The sequence below is a fragment of the Carlito syrichta genome, unplaced genomic scaffold, assembly GCF_000164805.1.
Source record: "Carlito syrichta isolate Samal-C Ts95f unplaced genomic scaffold, Tarsius_syrichta-2.0.1 Scaffold304021, whole genome shotgun sequence".
Taxonomy (NCBI): Eukaryota; Metazoa; Chordata; class Mammalia; order Primates; family Tarsiidae; genus Carlito; species Carlito syrichta.
The window spans coordinates 274,667-291,856 of NW_007248117.1; the positions used below are offsets into that span (position 1 = coordinate 274,667).

Here is a 17,190-nt window from a genome sequence, read left to right on the forward strand (position 1 = left end):
AATATTAATATTTTACTCTGGCTTTCTTTTGATTAATGTAGCATAACATATCATTTTCCTATATTTTACTTTGAACACCATATTTAGATCTATATTTTCATGGTTTTTCTTTTAAAACAATTACTCTTTATCAGTGGATTTTGCTTTTTCGTCTACTCTGACAGTCTCGACTTTTGAGATTTTTGCAGCATGTATATTTAGTTTAATTATTAAGATAGTTAACTTTATGTCTGCCATCTGTTTATCTTCTACTTGTCTCATTTGTTCTTTTCTTCCCCATTTTCTGCCCCTCTTTGGATTTTTTAATAATTTATTTTTTAATCTATTTGGTTATATTAGTAGCTTTACTTATTTGTTTTATTATTTAGTGTTTGCTTTATGGATATCACATATATCTTTAACTTCAGAATACATCTTAAAGTGTTATTACACCTCTCCACACATAGTATAAATATTATACTTATGGATAAATATCATCCAATATTATATTTCTTTTTTCTCTTATAGCCTTTATGCTATTTTGGTCATTCATTTTACCTGTATTTATGATATAAGTTCCGCTGTACATTGTCAAATTTCTCTAAACAGTCACTTATCTTTTAACATCATTTAAATAAGTATTATATATTTGGCCATGTATTTACATTTTTTTAATACTCCTTTGTTTTATTGGGAGTTTTTTTTGTATATCCATATTTTTTGTCTGGCATCATTTTATTTTCTTCTTTCTAAGGGATTTCTTTAATGTTTCTCTTAGTACAACTTGCTTTTTGTATATCTGAAATATGTTTTTTTCCACCTTTATTTATAAGAGACTTTATTTGGATATATGTTGGTTAGTATTCAACCTAAGATAGAATTTTCTATTGATTTTTATTTCTTAATATTTTAAGGATGATCCACAAACATCTCTACATTGTTTTCAGCAATAAGTCTGCTGTCCTTAACTTTGTTTTTCAATATGTAATATAAATTTTTCTGGTAACTTTAAAATTTTTTCTTTACCACTCATTTTGAGAAATTTTATTATTACATGATTTGTGAAATTTTCATTGTCTCCTGTTTATTTTTTAGGTTTCCTAAACCTGTAGGATTATGGTTTTCATCAAATTTGAAATATTTTAGATTGTTATTATAAGATATTTATTTTATCTTCTCTATTTTCTCTGCTGCTATATTAGGCTGCTAGAAATTTTCCTACATCTCACTGAAATCTTTTATTTCCTCCCATCAGTGTTTTCTTTTAATGGTCTACAGCTAAATTCACATTAACTAATTTCTTCTGCAATGTCTACTCTTCCATTATTACATTCATTATATTACTTATCTCACATGTCAGAAAATTGCTTTTGGTCTTTTTAAAATATCCTCCATGTGTCTCCTTTGTAAACATACTGTTTATGTTAACTGTGTTAACATTCTTGTCTTTAATTATAACATTTGTGTCATTTGTGAAACAATCTTGATGGATTTACTTCTTTTGTGGTTCATATTTCCCAGCTTCTGTAAATTCCTGATATTCTTTGATTATATGCCAGATATTATTAATTTTGTACTGTGTACTGAATATTTTTATATTCTTATAAGTATTTTTTAGCTTTTTAAAAATGTAAATAAGTTAATTGAAACAGTTTGATCATACAGGTCTTGCTTGAGATTCTTAGATGGAACCAAGCCTTGTTTATTCTGTGAATAGTTATTCCCAGCTACTGTTGAGATAAGACTTAGTGCTTTATCCAATGTCCCATGTCTCATGAAGGTTTTCCAGTGTAGCTGATGAGAATAGACATGATTTCCATCCCTAAGTAGGTTCCAGTGACTGTTTTCTCAAATCCTGTAGAAAAGTGTTTTCTGAGGTCTTGAGAAACTTCTATACACACATAACCTAATACTTTTTATTTTTTTTCCTAAACACTTCATAGAACCCAGTGAGATTCTCTGGATTTTTTTCTTTATGTAGTTTTCTCCTTTCTGGTACATTCAGAGTTAATACTAACCCAGAGATTTACAAAGGGAAGTCACATTTTATGTGCTATTTCATTTTTACCTCTGGTAGAACTGAGTGATATTTGGTTAAGCCCTCAGGAATCTTTCAATGAAAAAAGATTGAGAAATTTATTAAGCTAATAAGATTAGCTATAAGTAAGAGACTCCATCTGATTAGAAACTGGACTAGTTCTTTGACAGTGAGTTAAATTGAATGTATGTGTTAAATATATTATTTGTGTTTGATAATATAGAAATTTACCCCTTACTAACCTCTTATTTCTGCAATCTTTCAAGTCACAAGACAGAAATGATTGTTCATTTCCAATACCGTCACATTTTAAATACTTGTTTTTCATTTCATAATGACAAATTGATAGTAAGCAACATATTTTCTTTAATATTGTAGAAACAAGACCTTCTAGAGAGGAAAATGGCTTACCATTTACAAAAAATGCAAGATTCTAGCTTTAAAGGAGAAGATATGGAGCAAAATACATTTAAATACAGAGGACAAGATGGAAGACAATTTGAATGTGAGAGCATTACAAGATGATGTAGCTAAGTAGGAAAATGCTTATCCATGTAAAAATCATTTTGTAATATTCTATGTACTTTCACTTCTACTCACTTTGTGCAGGCTCTCTTCTCAGGCATTTCCATGTTATAGTTCTAAATGAAAAGTAGGCATGCATGTAAAAATTAAAATGCACTGAAAACTGAAACTGTCATATCAATTGGCTTAGAAGGCAAGGTTGCCTGTACTGTAAGCAGTTCTAACCAACTTAAAATATGCTTAAAATAACTACAGAAACTATAAAAAACATGTAAATAATTGCTATTGTATACCAGTGTGGTGTTCTATTATGTTACCAGCCAGCAAAGACAGACATTACCAGAAAACAATGAAGAGAAAAGGAAGAGGGGAGATAGAGGAGGAGAAAGAAAGAATGGAAGAAAGAAAAATAAAAATAAAGAAAGTGTGAAAGGAGGAATATGGAACCATGACTTTGCTATGTCCAATCTCTACCAGCTTCCTTTTATTTATAACATTATCAAACTATCACTGGTTTTTCTCCCCAGATATTAGTTAAAATTTTATGACCAGGATGCAAAAATGTGAGCTTATTTTAACTGTCTGAAACTATGTAGCATCAGGAAAGAAAATTATCATTTTTCACTTAACTATTATTATAGTGTCCCATCAATCCTATTTCTAGGTCAGAGTCTCCCTGTGTCACTCCAGTAATCTATTAACTTCTGTTGGTTCTTATTTTTACCTACTTTAAATCCATTTATGCCTAATCACATTTTAAAACTTTGTTTTTATAGTTTCTTCTCCTGCCCCTAAAACTGTTATCTATTAAAGGAAGCTCAGACTGCATAGGTAAATATTCATCAACATCTAGAATACAGTCTTCACCTAAATTTTTACCTTTATACTGCATCCACCCTAACTTTATACTGCATCCTTGGAGGTGGCAGCTATGATTTTGGGGTAATGTGTACTGGCTCTGAGCCAAACTCTGGAGCTAAGTCCTACTTTATCATTTTCTAGCCATGGAATGGCTTGAGTCAACTACTTAACCCCTCTGAGCCAGTTTTGACATCTGAAAACAAAGATAATACTCTGAATTTCTATAAAAAGCACAAAACATAGCACACAGTAAGAATTTCACTTATTTCATTGTTTAGTAAAATTAGATTGTTGATCATTCCTACACAGTTAACTTTCCCACTTCTGTGCCTCTCTGCATCCAGTTTTCTCAGCAAAAAATGACCTGCTCATTGTCTTCATTTATAAAAATCCTATAATTCTTTAAGCCACCCACTGTAAATTACATTGCATAAAATACTTCTTGATAACCCTAATTGGAAGATTCTTCTTGTTTCAATCTCTTTCATAGTTAGTACCATTTTAAATATACTTATTACATGCTTTTCACTCTCTTATTCACTCATAATAGTATACTGCAAACTTTGTGTTCAACAGAGTACCAACAAAATTCATATATCTAAGTACATGTTTGCTAAATTGATTAATGGAGTCTATTTAGTTATTGTGGCAATAGCAGCAATATCATGCTTTAGATATAAAATCACCTAAGTAGCTATGCACATTTCTACATCTTTATTCACTTTCTCATGTATTAGAGAGTTTCAAGTGATCTCTTAAACATTTCTTACCTCAAATCCTTTCATGAAGAAGGATAAAAATGCATTTAATTTATATTATCAAAGTGACAGAACAATAAGGATATCTGTGGCACAAATTAAATTGATTTATACTACTATAGTAATGTTATTATTTTCCACCAAGTAGAGAGCTTCAGATGGACAGAAAAAGCAAGAGAAAGAAAAGAAATAATTAATATCAGTAGAATCAGCTTAGTGATCAGTGAATGGGCAGATAGATTACTCTCACATTTTATATCTCTAATAAAAACCAATGGAGCACACACATGGTCATGATCCTTTGCCACCTTAAGAGTTAGTAAAAGACACTACATTTACCTTTATCACAAAGAAAAGAATATACATACACACACATGCACATACACACATGCATGGATACATATATATGAAAACATAATTATATAGATACACACATATGTACATATACATGCATATATGTGCATATATACATATGTGTGTGTGTGTGTATATATATATATTTGCTTATGCTGGGCTATAAGACACATCCAGTTGCAGTAGTCACTGAACCACTGAGTCTTCAGCCCAGTCACTATGTTGATATTGTTATACTTCCAGAGAGGAAATAGCATGTTCCATTTGAGCCAGGTATACATTTTTCTTTCTACCAGGAAAAAAGATCCATCTGCCAAAGTAGATCTTTTAACATGAAATGATAATATTTCATGAATAATTGTCTTTCCTTCCATTTCACATCTTGTCTTTAATGTCTCATACAATCTCACAAGTAGATTAGCATATGGTTTTCCTCCTCTTGAGTATGAAAGGATAGTTTTTCTTGAGTAATTCTTTCATCCCTATTATTGAAAAGCAAATGTTTTATTACATTTCTTTAAGCTTCTCCAAACAAGAAAAATAAGACTGCTGATGATATAAAGTTAGTTTATCCTGCTGGTGACCAGAAGACATATAAAGGAAAACACGGTAACTGAATATATTGATAAGAAATACTAAGTAATAAACAATACTTTGGTAATAGCCTTTTTCACTTAAATACAGATACATTCATCCTCAGTTCTCCTTTGTCAAATGACTGAGAGTGATGCTTACCAGCAACTATGTAGCCTTTATTGCTTTAAGAATTTGACCCCTAGATAACTGATTTGGTGTTTTGAACTAGACTTTATACTATCATTTTATAATAACTAAATGAAGAGTCTTTTGCCATTAAATATATAATACAGGATGCCTAACCAATTATAAAATAATGTTTATGCTTAAAATTATTTTGGAAAACTGTTAAATGGGTCAGAAAATAAGTGCATTGACTTCAGAGTTACTAAAAACCTTGTTGAAATGCCATTTTCTTTATTAGTTCTTATTGCATGCTATGATAGTGTTGTTCATTAGAGCTCACTATATTAGCCCCTGAGCTCAAATAACAACATAAAAGTCCTTCACAACTGCATTAACAAAAATGAACGAAATTGAATAGTATGTTCACTTTTCTGGAATAATTTGTATAGAATTAGTATAATTTCTTTCTTAACTGTTTAGAACAATTTAGAAATGAAGTTATTTGAGTCTAGGACTATTTTGTGGAGAGGTTTTTAACTTCATATTCAATTGTTTAATAAATATAAAGTTCTTCATAGTCTCTATTCGTGAATTAGTTTTGATAGTTTGAGTTTTTCAAGGAATTTGTTCTTTACATATGTTTTCAAATCTATTGCCACACATTTTTATGATAATACTTTATTATTCTTTTTAGTAATTATCAGTAAACTCTATTGTGCTGATATGTGTCCTCTGTTTTTTCTAATTGACCTGGTTTATCACTTTACTAAGCATCTTAAAAAGCTTAAAAAGTTATCTTCATTCTATTTTCTCTTTTTTAAAATTTATTTAAATTTTACTTTGATCTTGATTTTTCTGCTGCTTACGAAGTGTTGGCAAGTATGTGAAAGAACTGAAGGACTCATGCACTAATGACTGTAGGTAAAATGGTACAACCACCCTAAAAGTCATGTATATTTATTTATTTATTTTAGTTAAACATATACCTACCATATGATCGAGTCATTTCACTACTACGTATTTACCCAATAAAAATGAAAAAAAAAAATGTTCACACTGGACTTATTCATGAAAATTTATATACATTTATTTATGAAAGGTAAAAACCGGAAATGTCCAAATGTCCAACAACAGATGAGTAGATAAAAAATTGCGCCGCACTTGGTAGCTCAGCCTGTAATCCCGCGCCTTTGGGAGGCTGAGGTGAGTGGATGGCCTGTGCCCGCGGGTTCGAGACCCGCCTGGGCAGCGAGACCTCATCTCTACAATAAATCAAAAAAACCAGCAGGGCGTGATAGCACATGCCTGTAATTCTGGCTATTGGAAGGCTGAGGTGGAAGGATCGCCAGAGCCCAGCAGGTCGAGGCTGTGGTGGCCGGCAGTGGCCACTGCACTCCAGTCTGAGCGACAGAGTGAGACTCCAACTCAAAAAAAAAAAAAAAAATTGTGATATATGCCTTCAATAGAATTATTCTCAAAAAGAAAAAAGAAAAAAGTGATTGATACGTGTGGGTCAGAGGTACAGACCAGTGTTGTCTGAGTAAGAGAATAAATAAATAGATGGATTACAGTGTTACATGAGAAATTTTTAGGGATAATGGGAACGTTACCTTGAGTGCAGTGATGGTTTCATAGTTACATACATATTATATTTAAAAATTGATCAAATATTTATATGTGAAGAAGAATAGTTTATTGTACTTGGATTATTCTTTAGTATAGTTGTTTAAAGCCTATAGAGTTTCTCTTTTATTTACTTTTAGAATATGTAACCAATGCCGATCATCAGACTCACAGTAGTTCAAAGAATGTTATGCAAAAATCAGCAACTTCATTTATCGGTCAGCAAGATGTACAGGATAATGGTATCGATCAAAAGGTATAAAATTACATTTTAAAATATTCTGTAGTGATTAGCATTTTGTATTCTTAGTTTTTACTTTTATAAACTATCTTTTTCACTAACATCGTACTGATTGCTTAGGGATATTGGGTTTTATTTATGAGACCTGAAGCCTTTTCCTAGCAGAGAAAGTGTTGAGTTACTTTGTGCTTAATGTGCTATGAAATTTAGTGGAAAAGAACACATAGATTTTGCTACAGCAATAATAATAATAGCTTTTATTATTGAACACACACTGTTTACTAGGTGATGTTCTAAGTCATATGAAGGAAAAAAAATTGATCACTAAAGATACAAAGATGAAGGATACATAATCACTCTCCTCAAGGACTCATTGTCCGTTAAGGCAACAGACTCAGAAAGATATTAGCACAATAAAACAGTTTCAGAATGATAAATTTTGCTTTGGTTCTAGCAGTGTTTTTGATTAGTATTACGTTGGATTGGACTTGGTATAAATGAGATTTCTCTGAGATGAACCGAGTGACTCTAAATTTTTTAGAATCAACCATTGCATATATTACCATGCCTTCAGACAAAATATGGAGTACTGGAGGATGAATCAGTTTGTACATTGCTACATATTGAGCTCAGTATTAAATTAAATTTGAAATCCTGTGGAAGATACCCTAAAACATTAATGATCTTTATGGTTCCTGAACAATTTTTATGAGAGAGAGAATAAATGGGAAAAGCATCTATATTCCTTGGATGATTGACAGAAAGCAAAATCTCTTTTGGAAGTGTAGTTACTAATATATGTTTTTCTCTTTAATATTGTACCATGTAGAGAGATGGAGTGATAACTAAAAAATCAAGTATTCTTGATGATAGAGGTAAGAAAATAGGCAATATTAATAATTGTTCTGTTACTAAGACACAGTTATAATTTTATCATATAGTTTTTTAAAGTTTTTCCTGATTATAAATTATGCTTATTCTGAAAATTAAGGGATAATATAAATATTTTGTGAATATATATTATAATTAGCTCATCTGTTTTAGTGATTATTAAATGACTGTGCTTTTTGGAATGTACAAAGTGTGGAAAAGTTAGAGTTCCTACAGTGGGTGGTTGTAGCTACGGCTAGATTAAATTATTGACATGCTGTGTTCAGTAGATTGCAATACAGAGAACTGTCCTCAGAAATGTCACCATATTTCACTATCATTAATTTCCCACGTACAATATATCCTGTTTCCCATTTCCCCTTAAATGATATATATAACCAAAGATTTTTGTGTCTTGTTAGTTTCCTGCAAGTTGCTAAATATACTCTCAAGTGTATCCTATTATACACACATAGAAAATACTAGACATTTCCATTTAATGGCTAATGATCACCTCAAATGCAATACAAAATCGAATCAATCATCTTTCTGACTCTCCAATTTTCACCCAGGCATAAAATTGGAATTACCTTTAACTTTTTCTTCTTTTTATTTTTTACCTCTACAAGTTACCACTTTTTTGTCTCATCATCTGCCTTCACTCTTTTTCATTTCCATGTCTCTCGCCCTTGTTTTCTTTATTCCTGACTATTGTAATAAGCTTTATCCAATCTCTTCTTTCTCTTTTTAATCTACTATACATTTTGCTGTGAAAACAATCTTCCTAAAGCACGGTTTTGTTTATTTTCTTATTCAAATCATGAATGGTTTCTTGCTGCCTATTGAATGAAGCACAAACAGTTAATTCTAGTAGTAGGCTGTGGTTAATAGCAAAAGATTAAGCTGGAATCATAATAAACAAATTATAATTAGAGGTTAAGGACTGCAAACTTGTCTCTGAAGGCAATGCTGAACCATTTGAAATTTATAGACAGTAAACATCAAAAAAGTCACGTTATTTTTGGAGATACTTCCTTAACTCAAATCAAAATTGTGGAAATTCCAGTCATTATGGCAGCTCAGTATGGAGAACATTAGAGTAATGCTATAAATTAATATTCACCCTTATTCTAGCAGTATTAGCTTTTCATATTGAAAAATACCTATTTTTTTTTTTTTTTCTGTAGGAGCTATAAACATGTCGGGTCATGGTTCTAATATTTCAGTTCAACCTTCACCCACAAAAGTTGCTTCTAGACTTTCACAGTCATATGTGTGTCCTTCAAAAGCAGAGGTATGTAATAGTTATTTTACTTCAAATGCAAGCAATACATGAAGTATGATCTTATGATCATCATTAGTACACTAAAATGTCACTCTTTAAGAGGCCATACACAGAACAGCTTTATTCCCTGGAATTAGTCATACCATAAAAAATATTAACAGTCCTAGAACAGTCTGCCTAATGATGGTAGTTCATAGGGTGTATCTGCAGCCTCCAGAGGAAATGTCAAATTCAGCTTCTTTGATATCTGCTGTTAGAAAGTTACCAGCAAGGATTCAGGGCACAGCTTCTGGATGTGAAATAGATTTTCTCTGTGAGTTGTGTGTGTGTTATTATAGGAATCAAATATACATTCTTGGTTTTATGACTAGCATAATTAACTAGTTTGTGCTAGGGAGTTAACGTGGTTTGAAATAAATTTCAATAAACTGGAAATTTACTAAATTATTTCCAAATGAATTATTCATGATTAGGGTAGAAAATAGCATAATTTAACGTTATGTACTATAGTAGATGATAATTGACAGAGTAAACTATGCATAACTCCTAAAATGTAGCATGCTTGCTACGATATACTTATCTGTAGTACAGTTTTATTTATTTTTATTTTTTATTTTTTTTTGAGTTGGAGTCTTACTCTGTCACCCAGACTGGAGTGCAGTGGCCGCTTCTGGCCACCGCAGCCTCGACCTGCTGGGCTCTGGCGATCCTTCCGCCTCAGCCCTCCAAGTGGCCGGAATTACAGGCATGCACTACTACGCCTGGCTGATTTTTTGATTTATTGTAGAGATGAGGTCTCGCTGCCCAGGCAGGTCTCGAACCTGCGGGCTCAGGCAATCCACTCACCTCAGCCTCCCAAAGATGCGGGATTACAGGCTGAGCCACCAAGCCTGGCTAGTACAGTTTTATTATAAACATTTTACGAGCTTCTGTTGTGCTTAGTTCACTGTACTATATCAGTAGCCACATTAAATATGCTGAGTCAGAGAGATGTTTTAGAACTTTGACATTTGAAGTCGTCATATTGCCTAACATATTGTAAAAGCTATTGGCTTAACATAAAAAAGAAAAACAACTAATTTAAAAACTATATTTAAATTTTATTATTGACTTTTGGGGGGTAATGTGTGTACTATTAACTTTGTCATCCTTATAAATCTCAAATGAACATCTGATGTTCACAAATATCTAATGTTTTATGATAAGTAGAATGAGAATTTTAATATAAATAGAATCATTGCTTGGCATTCACGTGGAATTAGTTCCAGGACCTTGTGCAGATACCAAAATATGTGGATACTCAAGACCCTAATGTAAAATAACGTAGTATTTACATGTAACCTATACATATCCTCTCTATACTTTAAGTCATCTTTACATTACTTATAATGCATAATACAGTATAAAGGCATTATAAGTAATTGTTAGACTCTGTTGTTTAGGGAATAATTAAAAGAAAAAGTGTGAATATGTTCAGTACAGATGCAAGTTTTTTCCAAATATTTTTGATTCATGATTGGTTAGATTCACAGTTTCTGAACCACAGAAACAGAAGGGCAGCTGTATTATATTTTGTTTTAGGATGTGTTGTACAAAGCCTGCCACCATCAGAAAAATTATTTCTAATGGCCTGTTTTCAGCTCTCACATGAGGTTAAAAAAAAAAAAAAGAAAACAAAAGAAAACAAATCTATTACACTAGATTTGCTTCCCACAGCAGGTTGAGTTCTTGGACAAGTCTAGAGAGCCACATCCAGGGAGAGAACAAGTACTGAGAGAACTTGTTCTCTGCCTTCCAGCTCCACTTGTACTTTTCTCCCATTGTTAATTTTGTTGAAACAAAACAAAACAAAACATGTATTCTTTTTCCCATATAGGTGGTTGACTTCCTTGATAATTAGTGCATTCCACAGTCAATTACTTTTCCGATACCAGTAAATAATATTGTGCAGAAAAGTAAGGTAATAGAGCAGGCTTGAGGCTGCTATCTTTAAAAGGGCCTTCATGCAAGGTTGGCCTTAGGGAACTTGACCGGAAGCACTTTTTTACATTGATATAAAATCTTCCTTTACTGAGAAGGGTGGTTTGCTTTACCTAAACTGTACAAAAAGTGTGACACTTGTTGAATAGCTGCTTTTCTTTTGGAAATCTGAAATTTTGACATGTACTAAGGCAAGGATGTCTCCTTCATCAACAGTCAATAAAAACTTTTTAGTAATGAGTTTTAATAAATTTCCCTTGGCATAAATATTGCATATGTGTTGCTGTATTTTTTTAATATTGGAGAAGAAAATACATTCAAGCTTGTCCTCACAGAAGAGACAGAGAGCATAAGGAATACTGTGCATGATATCTCCAGATTCAGCCTGCATCTTTTCCCCTCACTTATCCTATTATGTATCTTTTTATGTAGTAAATCTTAGATGGGAATACAACTATATGCTGAGTCCCATTGTCTTAGAAGGTCACCAAGTGTGTAGGTGATCTTATGGACACCCTATGTTACAGCTATGAACTTTTGAATTCTATAAATAATACATGTAATATAAACACAATAAAACATGTACATTTCTTATGAATTGACATTTAAGAAAAGTTTTCAAAACTTTCTGTATTTTAAATATGGAAATATTTTATGGTCAAGTTATAAAAAAATTTTTAAGTATCTGTTTTGTTGTTGTGAATTATGTAGAAGTATAAAAATGCTGATTTGAATGGAGGGACAACCAAGAGATCAAGCTACATATGTAATTCAGGTAAATATGAACAACTATTGAGTAAATCATGTAGTCTATTATTTTATTGTTTCAACTATTTATTGAGCTCCTCCTTTATGGTAGATATGGTGCTAAGTATTGAATACACAAAGAAGAAAAGTTACAGTTTTTATTCTGGGCTTTTACATTGTAGGGGGAGATGGGTATGGCAATAACACAGTCCAGTATGTTAAATTCAGTAAAGAAAGTAAGTGTATATAAAAGTCAGAAAAAATACAGATAAGTTGACTCATAGGTATACCTAGGGACATCATGGATGCCTTTACCATTTACAGAAGAGGCCCCACATGAGACATAAAGAATAAGAAGGAATTTTCTATTTTCTTTTTACTATTTTTATGGAATTTGTACTAATTTTGGGAACCAAAGCTGAAATAAATAGAGTTTCATGGTCATAGTTTTATAATTATCATTTTCTGCTTTTACAGCAGCTTCTTCCTCCCCAACAACTTTATTGAGATATAGCTGACAATTAAAAATTGTGTATGTTTAAAGTAAAGATGCTCCTCAACTTTAAATGGTGCAATTTATAATTTTTTCACATTACTTTAGGTTTTTGGGAGCATGACATTCATTTAAATATAGAATATTTTTTATTTATGATGGGTGTATTAAGATGTAACCCCATTGTAAGACAAAGAACATCTGTATACAACTTGTTGATTTGATATATGCATACATTGTGCAATATTCACCACAATAAAGCAAATTAACATATCAATTATTACCTTTGTTACCATTTCTGTGTGTATGTATGGGAGAACACTTAAGGTCTACTCTTAACAATTTTCAGGTATACAATACAGTATTCTTAACTATAGTCACACTGTTGTACATCAGATCTTCCAAACTTATCTTCCAAACTTATCTTCCAAACTTATCTTGTATAACTGAAACATTTCAGCCATTGACCAAGATCTCCCCATGTCCTCCTTGTCCTAGTCCTTGGTAACTACGATTTTATCATTTGTTCCTATCAGTTTTACATTTTTATATTGCACATATAAATCATGCAGTATTTTACTGTCTGCAATTGGCTTATTTCACTTAGCATCATGTTCTCCAGGTTTACCCATGTTGTCACAAATGAAAGAATTTCCTTCTTTCTAAAGGTTGAATAGAACTCCATTGTATCTATCTGTCTTTGTATTTATCTAATTATCTGTTTAGACAGAAGACGGATTGTTCAATATGTACTAAATTTTTGTTATCCAGTCATTCATTGGTGAATAATTAAGTTGTTGCCATATATTAGCAATGAGTGAAATCATCCTGCCATAAACAAATACCGCTTCAACATATTGATTTTGTTCCTTTGGTTATATACCCAGAAGTGGGATAGCTGAGTCACATATTACATTTTTACCAACAGTGTATAAGCATTCCCTGTTTTACACAATTTCACCACTTGTTATCTTTTATCTCTTTGTTAGAGTATAGGAAGTGTCAGGAGATAATCTCATTGTGGTTTTCATTTACATTTCCTGATGATTCTTGACATTGAGCACCTTTATATATATTTTTTGCAATTTCTTTTGAGAAATATATTTAGGTATTTTGAGTTGTTTGAGCCTCCTATATCTTTTGGATGATAACATCTTATCAAGTATATGGTTTGCAAATATTTTCTATAATTCTGTATGTTACTTTTTTCTCTCTTTTGATTGTTTCCTTTGCTAAGCAAAATTGTTTTAGTTTGATAAAATTGTTTTAGATTGATACAATCTCATTTGTATATTTTTGCTTTTGTTGCCTGTGCTTTTTTGTATCATATCCAAAAAAAAAATATTGCACAGACCACACCAACATTAAGAAGCTTTTTTCCTATGTTTTATTCTAGTATCTTATGGTTTAAGGCCTTACATTTAAGTCTTGAATCCATTTTGAGTTTTTTTTGATGATATGAAATAGCAGTCTAATTTAATTCTTCTGCCTGGAGAATACAGTTTGTCCAACAACATATGTTGAAGAAACCATCCTTTTCCCATTGTTTATTTCTTTTGCTTTATTTTATCTTCAATTGGCAAATAGTAATGTCTGCATTAATGGGGTACACTGTAATGTTTCAATACATGTATGCATTGTGGAATGATCAAATATGGCTAATTGGCACACCCATCACTACAAATATTTACAATTTATTGGTGTTGAAAACTTTTGAAATTCTTTCAAAATACCTATTGTGTTTTCTTTGCACTCTTTTCAAGAATCTGTTGACCATCGTTGTGTGAAGATGGGTACAATCTTCTATTTTGTTGCTTTATGTGTCTGTTATCCCAGGATCATAATCTTTTGATGACTGTGGTTTTACAATATATTTCTAATTCAGGGAGTGTAATGCTTATAGCTTTCTTGTTCTCGCTCAAGATTGCTTTGGTAATTCAGGTCTTTTGTTGTTCCACATGAATTTTATAATTTAAAATATATGTTTGTAAATTGTACCATTGGAAATATGGTAATGATTGCAATGAATTTGTACATCAATTTTTGGAGTATGGATATTTTAACACTATAATTCTTCCAATCCATGAACATGAGATTTTTCTTTTTTACATATTTATCTTTTAAAAATATTTAGCCTTAATGGTTTATAATTTTTGGTGTACAAGTTGTTCACTTATTAAGTTTATTTCTAAATATTTTATTATTTTTGTAAATGATATTGTTTTCTTGATTCCCTTTTGGGAAGTTTGTTGTTTGTGTACAGGAAATTAATTTACTTTAATGTTGTTATGTATCCTGCAACTTTAATGAATTAACTTATTCCAACAGTTATTTCTTGTTGAGTCTTTATGACTTCTATTTATGTGATAATGCTATCCATAAATAGAGATAATTTTACTGCTACCTATCAAATTAACCTGATAGACAAACACAGAACTTTCTACTCAACAGTACAATAATATACACTCTGATCAAATGTACAATGAACATTCTTGAGAATAGATCACATTATCTCTTAAAACAAGTCTTCACAGATTGAAGGAGCTAAAAAATTATTCCAATTATATTTTCTACCACAATGAATTAGACTTAAAATCAATAACAAAAAAACTAAACAAATTAATAAATACATGGAAACTCAATGACAAACATTTTAAAAACCTTTGGATCAAAGAAAGCATTAGAATTATAAAAGTTCTCTAGAAAAACAAAAACAAAAACCACAATATACCAAGACCTATGAAATGTTGCAAAGGCAGTTTACAACAATAAACACTTAACATTAAAATATTATAACAATAACACTTAACATTTTTAAAAAACAAAGGTCTCAAGCAACCTGACTTTATGTTTGGAGTTCTTTGAGAGATCTCCATATTGTTTTATATACAGATTGCACTAATTAACATTCTTACCAACAGTGTATAAACATTCCCTTTTTTTCTCATCCCCACCAACATTTGTTACTTTTATCTTTTTAATAATAGCTATTCTGACTGGTGTGAGATGGTATATCATTGTGGTTTTAATTTACTTTTCTCTAATGATTAGTGATGTTGAGCCTATATTTTCTAATTTTATTTTGAAGATGTGGGGTACAATTCAGGGTTAGGTGGACAAATGTTCATTATGCAGGTCCCCTTGATGAGGTTGTCTACCTTTTTAAAAAAATATAACTGCTGGTCATTTTTATGTCTTCTTTTGAGAAATGTTTATTCATATTGTTTGCCTACTTTTTAAAATAGTATGTTGTTGTTGTAGAGTTGTTTGAGTTCTTTGACAACTCTGGATATCATTCACCTGTCAGATACATAGCTTTCAAATATTTTCTTCCATTTCTGTGGGGGTATCTGTTTACTCAGTAGATTGTATTTTTGGCTGTGCAGAAGCTTTATCATTTCATTAAGTCCTATTTGTCTATTTATATTTTTTTGCCTGTGCTTTTAATGTCTGTGTCATAAATTCTTGCTGAGACCAATGTCCAGAAAAGATTTCCCTAGGTTTTCTTCTAGTATGTTTATAGTATGAAGTCTTACATATAAGTTTTTAATCCATCTTGTGCCAATTATTGTACATGGTATGAAATAGGGAACCAGCTTTATTCTTCTGGGTATGACAAATTTTTTTCAGCACCATTTATATATATTCTTATTGGTTTCGTCAAAGACCAATTGACTTTGTTTATTATGTGGCCTGGGTTCTCTATTCTATTCCATGTGCCTATTTTTGTATTATGCTGCTTGATTACTACAGCCTTTTATATAGTTTGAAGTCAGATAATGATATACTTTCAACTTTTTCTATTTTATTTATTTATTTGGGGGGGCTTAAGACTGCTTTTGCTATTCTGGCTCTAACTTGGTTCCATATGAATTTTTAAATTGTTTCTTTAATTCTGTGAAAAAAATGGCATTGGTATTTTGCTAGATTTTTGAATCTATACATTGCTTTGGCAGTATGGTAATTTGAATGCTAATTCTTTCAGTCCATGAACATAAGATGGCGTCTATTTGTTTGTGTCATCTACAGTTTCTTTCATCAGTGTTTTGTAATTTTCTTTGTAGATTTTTTTACTTCCTTGATTAAATTTATTCCTAAGTATTTTATCTTTTATATTTTAGATATTTTAAACATGATTGCCTTCTTAATTTTATTCTCAGCTAGATTATTACTGATGTGTAAAACTGCTGTTTCTTGTATATTATTTTTTATCCAGAAATTTTAGTAAATTTATTTGTCAAATTCGAAGGTTTTTTTGGTGGAGTTCTTTAGATTTTTCTAGATAAAAGCAAACTGGAATAATTTGTCTTTCTCTTTTCCAATTTAGATGCCTTTTATTTGCTTCTCTTGCCTGATTACTCTGGCTAGGACATTAAATACTCTTTTGAATAAAAATAGTGAAAGTAGAAACACTTGTATTTTTTCATTTTTTAGAAGAAATGTTTAGATTATTTCTATTCAGTATGTTTATGACTATAAGTTGATCACATGACCTTTGTTGTCTTAAGGTACATTTTTTCCTTGCATAGTTTTGGTGAGAGTTATCATGAAAAGATACTGAATTTTATCAAATGATTTTTCAGCATCAGTTGAGATGATCATATGGTTTTGTTTTCAGTTATTTTTTTATATAGTGAATCACATTTATGAATTTGTGTATGTTGAAACATTTTTGCATCTGAAGAACAAAATTCTAGATTGTGATGAATTATTTTGGATGTACTGCTGGATTTG

At 31.1% G+C, this 17,190-nt stretch overlaps 1 protein-coding gene across 1 annotated transcript in view; it reads left to right on the plus strand.

The window, feature by feature from the left end:
• Positions 1-17,190, plus strand: part of FSIP2 (fibrous sheath interacting protein 2) — an 88,585-nt gene that overhangs the window by 20,703 nt on the left and 50,692 nt on the right. Inside the window, exons 8-13 of the mRNA XM_021713070.1 lie at positions 2,396-2,522; positions 5,038-5,124; positions 6,981-7,096; positions 7,911-7,956; positions 9,139-9,245; positions 11,928-11,991. Of these exons, the coding sequence (XP_021568745.1) occupies positions 2,396-2,522; positions 5,038-5,124; positions 6,981-7,096; positions 7,911-7,956; positions 9,139-9,245; positions 11,928-11,991 (547 nt within the window). The remainder of the gene's footprint in view (positions 1-2,395; positions 2,523-5,037; positions 5,125-6,980; positions 7,097-7,910; positions 7,957-9,138; positions 9,246-11,927; positions 11,992-17,190) is intronic.